This window comes from Nerophis lumbriciformis, linkage group LG23 (genome assembly GCF_033978685.3).
Source record: "Nerophis lumbriciformis linkage group LG23, RoL_Nlum_v2.1, whole genome shotgun sequence".
Lineage (NCBI taxonomy): Eukaryota > Metazoa > Chordata > Actinopteri > Syngnathiformes > Syngnathidae > Nerophis > Nerophis lumbriciformis.
In genome coordinates, this window is record NC_084570.2 from 28,782,762 (window position 1) to 28,794,160 (window position 11,399).

General features: G+C 40.7%; 1 protein-coding gene across 1 annotated transcript in view; it reads left to right on the forward strand.

Annotated features, from left to right (window-relative positions):
- The window catches only part of rassf5 (Ras association domain family member 5), a 101,075-nt gene continuing 89,676 nt past the window's right edge, over positions 1–11,399 (forward strand). Inside the window, exon 1 of the mRNA XM_061984842.1 lies at positions 1–773. Within this exon, the coding sequence (XP_061840826.1) occupies positions 92–773 (682 nt within the window). The 5' untranslated portion in view covers positions 1–91. The remainder of the gene's footprint in view (positions 774–11,399) is intronic.

An 11,399-nucleotide genomic window follows, 5' to 3' on the forward strand; every position in this document is an offset into this window, starting at 1 on the left:
ATTCAGGGCACGGAGCGCCACACTTCAAAGCCGCGCCACACACGCACCCACCTCGCGGGGACAAAAAAACAAAAACAAAATAAAAACACTCATGGCTTCGGCGAGCGTGGTGGGCCAGCACAGGCTGGACCCGGAGCCGCTCCTCCGGGTCTTCAAACCGGCCGGCGGCAGGAAGAAAATCGCCCTGCCGCGGAAGTCTTCGTGGGAGAGAATCATGTCGAGGAGATGCGGCGGGGAGTGCGAGTCCGTCGCCCCGCAGGAACACGCCGGGACGTGTCGTGAAGACGCGGCGGGGAGAAGCGCGGCGGGATGCCGGGGAGCGACGCCACGTAGCCCGGAGCGTGTCCGGCGCTCGCCCGCCAGGAGAGACGGTCACTCGGGATTCGTCATCACGGACTGTCCCACTGACCGCAATCACGGTCACGGCGAGACCTCCCTCCACGGTCCTGGCGTCGACGTGACGAGCACGCTACGCCAACGGGAATTCCTCCGGAGCAGGAGGGACTTAAGCAGCGGACAACCGAGCGTCTCCACCTCGGCGGCAGCCAAGCGGGACGGCCGCCGTCCTCCCCTGCAGCGGCTCACGCAGGGCAGGACCGGGGTGGTGAGGCTGGCTCGCACGGAGCCTCCCCGCCGAGAGGCGTGGGCCATCTTCCCACAGGGGTCGGAGCACAAGCCGGGAGAGGGACACCGGTTCGAAGCCAAGGCTGTGACTCAGGACTGGTGCGATGCATGCAGCCGCCAGATCACCGCCCGGGCCCTGCAGTGTCAAAGTGAGTAGGACATTTTTGTTTGCTTGCAAGTTATTTGCGTGTTTCTTAGGATGTGGACATTTTGCTCCACAGCAAGGGTGTCAAACGTACGGCCCGAGGGCCGGATCAGGCCTGCAAACAGGTTTTATCCGCCCCCCAGGATGAGTTTGTTAGGTAAAAAAATGAACCTTGAATTTTTGAATGAAATAAACTGCTGTTATAAATGTGTCCACGAGATGTCGCAATAGCAATTCTTTATATCTTTGTAGAGGATGCTACATATGTAAAAAAATATAAACCACATGATGTTAGTGCACCAGTCGAGTAAAATGAGCAAACTACATAAATAACATCCTGTAATTTGATTTTGATATTATTTTTGTTAACTTTATAGATTGAAAATTAACACCAATAAGTTGACTGATCTTTTATTCAGAAAATATAAATAACGACAAATAAAGTATATATATACTATTAACCGCAACAGTTGATTGTAAAAAAAACAACAAACAAACACAACAACATTATGATTTGTAAATTTTCAGAATGTGCTTGTTCTATTTTTAAACAAAGAAAACAATCTGAAGTTGTCTTTATTTTTAAGTTATTGTGCCGTGATTTTACCAGTCCGGCCCACATGGGAGTAGATTTTTCTCCATGTGGCCCCCGATCTAAAATGAGTTTGACACCCCTGGAGTAGGACATTTTTGTTTGTTAAGTGATGGCTTGCGAGTTATTTGCATGTGTTTCTTAGGATGTGGACATTTTGCTCCACAGCAAGGGTGTCAAATGTACGGCCCAGCACCGCAAACACGTTTTATCCGGCCCCCAGGATGAGTTTGCCAAGTATAAAAATTAACCTGGAATTTTTGAATGAAATAAACTGCTGTTGTAAATGTGTCCACTAGATGTCGCAATAGCAATTCTTTGTATCTTTGTAGAGGATGCTACATATGTAAAAAATATAAACCACATGATGTCAGTGCACCAGTCGAGGAAAATGAGTAAACTACATAAATAACATCCTGTAATTTGATTTTGATATTATTTATGTTATCTTGATAGATTGAAAATTAACACCAATGTGTCGACTGATGAACATGATCACATAATTTATTCAGAAAATATAAATAACGACAAATAAAGTATATATACTATTAACCGCAACAGTTAATTGTAAAAAACAAACAAACCCAACAACATTATGATTTGTACATTTTCAGAATGTGCTTGTTCTGTTTTCAAACAGAGAAAACAATCTGAAGTTGTCTTTATTTTTAAGTTATCGTGCCGTGATTTTACCAGTCCGGCCCACTTGGGAGTATATTTTTCTCCATGTGGCCCCGGGTCTAAAATGAGTTTGACACCCCTGGAGTAGGACATTTTTGCCTGGAAAGTGATGGCTTGCGAGTTATTTGCAAGTGTTTCTTAGGATGTTGACATTTTAGTCTTAGACTTAGACATAGACTTCCTTTTATTGTCATTCAAATTTGAACTTTACAGTACAGATAAGAACGAAATTCCGTGGTATTAGCTTGTTGTAGTGCAGGATAAAAGAGCAATTATGTGCAGATATAAATAAATAGATTACTGTACAGATAAATATATTGCACTTTTGCATATGCATCCACGTTTATGGATGTATGTTATATTGTCTTTATATTCCAGCCAGTTAATCCATTTTTGGGAGGGAATTGAGGGGGATTATTATGATACGTTCAAGAGTCTTATGGCCTGAGGGAAGAAGCTGTTACAGAACCTGGAGGTTCTGCTACGGAGGCTACCGAACCTCTTTCTAGAGTCCATCCATCTTCAACCGCTTATCCGGAATCGGGTCACGGGGACAACAGCTCCAGCAGAGACCCCCAGACTTCCCTCTCCAGAGAAACATTAGCGACTTCCTCCTGGAGAATCCCGGAGCTTTCTAGAGTCCAGCAGTGAAAACAGTCCTTGGTGGTGGTGGGAGGAGTCTCTGCAGATTTTCTGAGGCCTGGTCAGGCAGCGGCTTTTTGCGATTTCCCGGATAGGAGGAAGAGGAGTCCTGATGATCTTTTCCGCTGTCCTCACCACTCTCTGGAGAGACTTCCAGTCTGAGGCACTGCAGGCTCCAGTCCAGACAGAGATGCTGTTGGTCAGCAGGCTCTCTATAGTGCCTCTGTAGAATGTGCTGAGAAGGGGGGAAGGGACCTGTGCTCTTTTCATCCGACGCAAAAAGTGCATGCGCTGCTGAACTCTTTTTACAAGAGCTCCGGTGTGTAGGGACCAGGTCATATTATCAGTTATCTGCACCCCCAGGAACTTGGTGCTGCTTACCATCTCCACTGCTGTGTCGTTGATGAAGAGTGGAGCGTGGCTGGACTGGTGCCTCCTGAAGTCGACGATGATCTCCTTGGTCTTGTCGACGTCCAGGACCAGGTTGTTGGTTCTGCACCAGTCAACCAGATGTTTCACCTCCTCCCTGTAGTCCATGTCGTTGTTGTCACGGATGAGGCCCACTACTGTTGTGTCGTCCGCATACTTCACAATGTGGTTAGTAGTGGACCTGGCACAGCAGTCATGGGTCATCAGTGTGAACAGCAGCGGAAAGTGATGGCTTGCGAGTTATTTGCATGTGTTTCTTAGGATGTGGACATTTTGCTCCACATCCAACACGGACCCACTGGAAATCTCATTATCTCGTCCTTGCAGCTTGGCCTCCTTGTTGCCTCGCCGTGGATTTACAACCCTTGTTTGAGAAAGAGAGGGAAAATAGTGGTTTGGTTTTGTCATCTTGAGTAATGACGGATTGTTTTTGCATTCCAGACACAACAATGGAAAACGTGTGTTTTTAATAGCATTGTTGTTTCCACTGGTGTTTTTGGGTGTGTGCCGTGATGTTCATTATACTACAGAGTTCTCCACTTTTTTGACCTCGGGGCCCAACTTTTCCACTACAGAGGAAAATACTAACACTAAATTAGTAATCCTACTCGTATTCAATAATTATATTTAAAAATTTTGGTCAAATGACAAAGATTATTCTTTATTTGATACATAAACACCAGGCAGAAAAATAAGTTATAACCCAAAATACTGCGTAAGAAGGGACCCATAAATAACGGGCGAAAAATACATTTCCATACAAACTATGTTTTGCCCCCCCCCAAAAAAATAAAAAATAAATACGTTTCTTAAATAAACTACCAATAAAATTGAAGTGCAAATAAAAATACAGCATCACCACTTAATCATATGTTTTGCGCCTAAACTTCTTGATGACGCTAACTCCATACTTCTTCTGTTTATGTGAGATTGTCATTACAGTACTTCCTCAGGTGGTGGAAAAGTGTATTACAAGTAACATATTTTTTGGTAACCGTTCAGGATGCACTGGTCTATAGCACTCTCACCTGCACTGCCTTGACTCAAGCTAATTGGGTCACCGTTATTATCGGCATTAGCAGAAACACATGGCGCCGTTTCCTCATAATGCAGGGGTCGGCAACCCAAAATGTTGAAAGAGCCATTTTTGTCCAAAAAAAAAAATAAAATTCGGTTTGGAGCCGCAAAAAATGGAAAGCTTTCTATAAGTGATTTAATGAAGTCAACACATGATGTACGTGTCTGTATTAGTTATATTAGCCTACTATCAATATGACTTTAAAAGTCTTATACAAGTGTTATAATGACGACAACACATGATTTAAGTGTCTATATTAGCTATATTAGCCTACTATTATTTTTACAAAATTGGAACACATTAGTAAAACTTCTCAGAGGGTGAGATAACTCCTCTAAATGACTGTCTTGGAATGGCCAAAGGTATAGATTTGTGTCCAAGTTAAAGGAAATGGCAGGCTGTCTTCTTCTAATGAATTTATTAGAATCTATGCAAGCTGGGTAACGTTTGCTGTGGTCTGGAACAACATGGCACACAACTATCAGAAATGCAGCCAATATTACATACAGATAATGTGTCATGAGAAATGCAAATAAAAATTAAATACACAGAGGACATAAGAAATTAAATGAGCTCAAATATACCTACAAATGAGGCATAATGATGCAATATGTACATAAAGCCAGCCTTAATAGCAGGTTTGCATCGATTAGCTTGCAGTCATGCAGTGACCAAATATGCTTGATAAACACTCCACACAAGTCAATAACATCAACAAAGCTCACGTTTGTGCATTCACGCACAGTATAAAATGTTTGGTGGACAAAATGAGACAAAGAAGGAGTGGCATAAAATATGTATTTCTCTGGCATGTTGAAGAAAGTTATACATGTAAACAAACTACGGTGAGTTCAAGGACCGCCAAATTGAGGACAAAGCGACGCTCGCCAAATACTCTCATCAGAGAATCATGTTTAATATAAACAGTAGGATTGTTAGGGAGGATTGTGTCATGTTGTCCTCCTACAGAAACCCTATTGAAACACAAATATATTCCCCCCCCATCTTTTTCTATTTTCATACATTTTTGAAAAAGCTCCAGGGAGCCACTAGGGCAACTTGGAAAATGATAGTTTGAATGTCCAGGGTGAGTGGAATATGTTGAAGGTTCAATGGTTTGAATCGGTTGAAAAAGGTGGAAATTGTGGAAGTTCGAAAAATGGCCAATTAATTTTCCATCCATCCATTTTCTACCGCTTGTCCCTTTTGGAGTCGCGGGGGGAGCTGGAGCCTATCTCAGCTGCATTCGGCAATTCATTTTGAATGGGAAAAATGTTCCGGAAAACCTGGAATTCTGGAAACTCTGGGAATTTTTGGAATTTGTCAAGGGAAGGCTCGCGATTCCCGAACACGCTGAACAGTTTGAAGTTGGAACGGTTTAAATCGGATAAAAATGTGTGTGACTGGTGGGGAAAAGAGAGCTTAAAGTGATGAGCGCGTTAGAGCAAGGCTTAAGTTCACACTGCAGGGTAGGACGTCAAATTTCGTGATGTCTAATGTGAACACAGTCTGACCCGCGTGCAGACATGACCTCATGACGTCACAGGTGTTTTTGGAAGTAAACATGGCTTCATTTCGAGTAGGTCTCAATACTGGCATATTTGTGGCAATTTCAAATATTTTGTGCCTTCAAAGTCAACATTTTTTGAATGGAATTACTGCGAATAGAAGATTAGGAAGAAAGCGGGCGAGCATTTTGGCTCTCCCAGTTTGTGGGGCATTTGGACACTTGCTCGGATGAGCGCGTGGGCGAGTAGTCGCAGACAGGAGTGGTGGAACATTGGCTTGTGTTCCTAAAACATTTAATTTTCGCCCGTTTTCTGCTCATTTGTCAACTATTTATTTTGCAACCGTCTATTTTAGCGAATAATTATGGCGCTGATCACTTTTTGATGACTTATTGGTCGTATGAGCGCGACACCATGGCTCAGACTGCAGTCGCATCGGATACATTTCTGATTTATATCCACATAGGATGGAAGCTTAGATCGGATTTGAAAAATTTGGAATTGCACCATTCACGTTGACATGAAAAAATCCGATACAGGTCACATATGGGCAAAAAAATGGGAATGGACTCGCAGTGTGAACAAAGAGACACAAGTGTTGACATCAAAAAATTATTCTCGAGCACTGGAAACGATCGTGATTGAAGAAGCATTTGGAGTTTTTTTCGGCACAAAAATTAAGATGAAATTAAATACTGTATTTTCTGGACTATTGGCTGCTACTTTTTTCCCCACACTTTGGACTCCGCAGCTTAAAAAACAGTACAGCTAATATATGGATTTTTTGTTCGCTAACGGCCATAATGTTTTAGATTTTACAAATTGTTTTTACCGACGGAGACACAGAAAAGGTGTGTTATTGATTGTGCTATGGCGCCGTCTTTTGTACGACTTCGCTCATTGCAGGTGCTGAAAATGTACTTCCTGTTTCGTGCTTTGAACCGGAAGTATAACCGTCCATAGCGTTTCTGCTCAAAAGGATTCGTCATTCATCACTCCGAGCAACGTTTGTAAGTTTTACTATGTAACTAAAACAACTTTTACTTACTAAAGCGTCCCATGTGTGATGTCTGTACAAGTGTTTTCATGCATATTTGTACGTGCTAGTGTAGTGAAATCAAGCTAGCCTCTTTAGCATTAGCGAATACGCTAACACTTTTACGAGTGTCTGTGTTAGTATTATTAACTTACAATGGCATTCTTTTTGTATCCTTTCAGTTTCACATATTCTTCAGTAAATTCCTCAAAACGTCACTATGGAGTTATTGAGTCTGTTTTGCTGATTGGAGAGCTAGCTTGCGCAGCTAGTGGGTCCATGACAATGACTTCTGTTTTGTTCGATCAGTCGTTTAACTGCCGTGTTTCAGACACCGTTTGGAAACAATTAAGGTATGTAAATAAATATTTACACGATATTTCATACTAGTATATATCTGCGTCTTATAGTCCGGTGCGACTTATATATTGAGTCTGTTTAGCTAATTAGAGAGATAGCTTTTACAGCTAGTGGGTCCGTGACAATGACTTCTGTTTTGTTTGATCAGCCGTTTTACTGCCGTGTTACAGACACCGTTTGGATACAATTAAGGTATGTAAATAAACATTTAGAAGATATTTCGTACTGGTATATATCTGTGGCTTATAGTCCGGTGTAGCTAATGTATGTAAAAATATTTATTTATCCTACAATTTAGTGGGTGCGGCTTAAATACCGGTGCGCTCTATAGCCCGGAAAATACGGTAAATAGTTGTTTTAAATACAATAAAACTTTAATAGCAATTTTATGAGACCTTTGGAGGCCCCAGGCGACTGGCTGTGTTTGCCCAATGGTAAGTCCGGCCCTGAGAGGGACAGGAGTGGTGCAATGTAGGCCTGGCCAGCACTGCAGGGCTGTCTGATTTAATGTTCTATCTGCGAGAGGCCACCCAGTGAAGCGAGAGCAGCGATTATTGTCGGTCATGAGTTTCTTGGGAACAAATGAAAAAGTTCTCTCGACTTCTTTCATTTTAAACCCTGGCAGCCTCTGACCCTGAAGGGTAAAAACTTGCACACTCAAATGTTTTCCCGACAGAACATCAGAGGTGAATGCACAGACATGAGCACCTCCAAGAAAACGTTCAGGCACATAAAAGTAGGCATCTCTCTGTATTTCTGTGGGTGCAAGTGAAACCAAAATAGAAACTGCACACATGCTCTGCTTTTAACTACACCCATGAAATAACATGGAGTCAAGACCAGGCAGTTTGTGCTATCCTTAACAATCGTTTTGTTTTGTTATATGTCTTCCCTCTTTCTGCCTGTATCCAATTTGCACCTCCTGCTCTGACACTCAAATAAAAAGTCCTGCTGGGACTTTTACTGTTGATGAAACCGTATTTAGTATATGCTCTTGTATTTCTCCAGTAGTTCCTCTCTCAGGGGCAGAAGTCCAATTTCTATGGACATGCTATGTGTCATGTACACATACTTTAGAAGAGTCAGTGTACAGCTTGGAAAGCAGTATAGATCGACTGCACACAAGGGACTCACACACACGTATATATCCCCACACATACACATACACACACACACACACACACACACACACACACACACACACACACACACACACACACACACACACACACACGTATATACTTTATATACAAAACCCAAAACCCAAAACCAGTGAAGTTGGCACGTTGTGTAAATGGTAAATAAAAACAGAATGCAATGATTTGCTAATCCTTTTCAACTTATATTCAATTGAATAGACTGCAAAGACAAGATATTTAACGTTCGAACTGAGAAACGTAATTTTTTTTTTGCAAATAATCATTAACTTAGAATTGAATGGCAGCAACACATTGCAAAAAAGTTGTCGCAGGGGCATTTTTACCACTGTGTTACACGGCCTTTCCTTTTAACAACACTCAGTAAACGTTTGGGAACTGAAGAGACCAATTTTTGACGCTTTTCCGGTGGAATTCTTTCCCATTCTTGCTTGATGTACAGCTTAAGTTGTTCAACAGTCCGGGGTCTCCGTTGTGGAATTTTAGGCTTCATATTGCGCCACACATTTTTAATGGGAGACAGGTCTGGACTACAGGCAGGCCTGTCTAGTACCCGCACTCTTTTAATATGAAGCCACGCTGTTGTAACATATGCAGAATGTGGCTTGGCATTGTCTCGTTGTAATAAGCAGGGGCGTCCATGATAACGTTGCTTGGATGGCAACATATGTTGCTCCAAAACCTGTATGTACCTTTCAGCATTAATGGTGCCTTCACAGATGTGTAAGTTACCCATGCCTTGGGCACTAATACACCCCCATACCATCACAGATGCTGGCTTTTAAACTTTGCGCCTAGAACAGTCCGGATGGTTCTTTTCCTGTCCACAGTTTCCAAAAACAATTTGAAATGTGGACTCGTCAGACCACAGAACACTTTTCCACTTTGCATCAGTCCATCTTAGATGAACTCGGGTCCAGCGAAGCCGGCGGCGTTTCTGGGTGTTGTTGATAAATGGCTTTCGCTTTGCATAGTAGAGTTTTAACTTGCACTTACAGATGTAGCGACCAACTGTCGTTACTGACAGTAGTTTTCTGAAGTGTTCCTGAGCCCATGTGGTGATATCCTTTATACATTGATGGCGCTTTTTGATGCAGTACCGCCTGAGAGATCGAAGGTCATGGGCATTCAATGTTGGTTTTCAGCCTTGCTGCTTACGTGCAGTGATTTCTCCAGATTCTCTGAACCTTTTGATGATATTACGGACCGTAGATGGTGAAATCCCAAAATTCCTTGCAATAGCTGGTTGAGAAATGTTGTTCTTAAACTGTTGGACAATTTGTTCACGCATTTGTTCACAGTGGTGATCCTCGCCCCATCCTTATTTGTGAATGACTGAGCATTTCATGGAAGCTGCTTTTATAAACAATCATGGCACCCATCTGTTCCCATTTAACCTGTTCACCTGTGGGATATTCCAAATAAGTGTTTGATGAGCATTCCTCAACTTTTCAGTCTCTTTTGCCACTTGTGCCAGCTTTTTTGAAACATGTGGCAGGCATCAAATTCCAAATGAGCTAATATTTGCAAAAAATAACAAAGTTTTTCAGTTGGAACATTAAATATCTTGTCTTTGCCATTTATTCAATTGAATATAAGTTGAAAAGGATTTGCAAATCATTGTATTCTGTTTTTATTTACCATTTACACAACGTGCCAACTTCACTGGTTTTGGGTTTTGTATATGTGTGTGTATATATATATATATATATATATATATATATATATATATATATATTATATATGTATATGTGTGTATATATATGTATATACAGTATGTATATATATATATATATGTATTAGGGCTGCAACTAACGATTAATTTGATAATCGATTAATCTGTCGCTTATTACTTCGATAAATCGATTAATAATCGGATAAAAGAGACAAACTATCCTTTCCAGTATTTTATTGAAAAAAAAAAACAGCATACTGGCGCCATGTTCTTTCAACTTGCCAAATAAAACAAGGAAAATGTTACAAAAATGCAGTTTTGACACCCCTGCTATAGATAATAAAAAATTAAATCCGATAAATCTATGGATAAAAAGCAGAGCCTGACGACGCATGCGCGTTTATCACAACTCTCTCGCTCTCACTCTCTGTCTCTGCCCCTCCCTCACGAATGCTGCTGCACGCACAATTTGTTTTGTTTTTAACCTTCTTAACCCTGAACGTACATTGAAAATACATGCAACCCTAACTCAAAATGCCGTACATTTGAGGCATTTAAGAAACACCGCCCGAACAGCCCCGCAAAAGAGGACATGTCCGGTGAAAAGAGGACGTATGGTCAGGACCTAGCCTGACCATACACACACACATATATATAGATATATATCTATACATCTATATATATATATATATATATATATATATATATATATATATATATATATATATATATATATATATATGTATGTGTATGTGTGTGTCTATATATATATATGTGTGTATGTATGTATGTATATATATATATATATATATATATATATATATATATATATATATATATATATACTGTGTATATATATATAGATATATATCTATATATATATATTAGGGCTGCAACTAACGATTAATTTGATAATCGATTAATCTGTTGATTATTACTTCGATTAATCGATTAATAATCGGATAAAAGAGACAAACTACATTTCTATCATTTCCAGTATTTTATTGGGGGGAAAAACAGCATACTGGCACCATACTTATTTACTTTTTCCGTATTTTGATATGTTACGTCCAAACAAAATTAATTTTTGTCCTCAAAATTCTGCAGATAATACCCCATAATGACAATGTGAGAAGGTTATATTTTTATTTTTTGCAAATGTACTGTATTAAAAATAAAAAATCACATGTAAAATAAGTATAACAGTCTTTTTTTAAAGTACTTTGTTGATGCACCATTGACAGCAATTGCAGCCTCAAGTCTTTTTGAATACGATGCCACAAGCTTGGCACACCTATCTTTGGGCAGTTTCAACCAGTGACGTGCGGTGAGGTTCATGGCTGGTGAGGCACTGACTTCATCACAGTCAGATTTACAAACATATGAACCCTAAAGAGTATCTTATTCACCATTTGATTGGCAGCAGTTAACGGGTTATGTTTAAAAGCTCATACCAGCATTCTTCCCTGCTT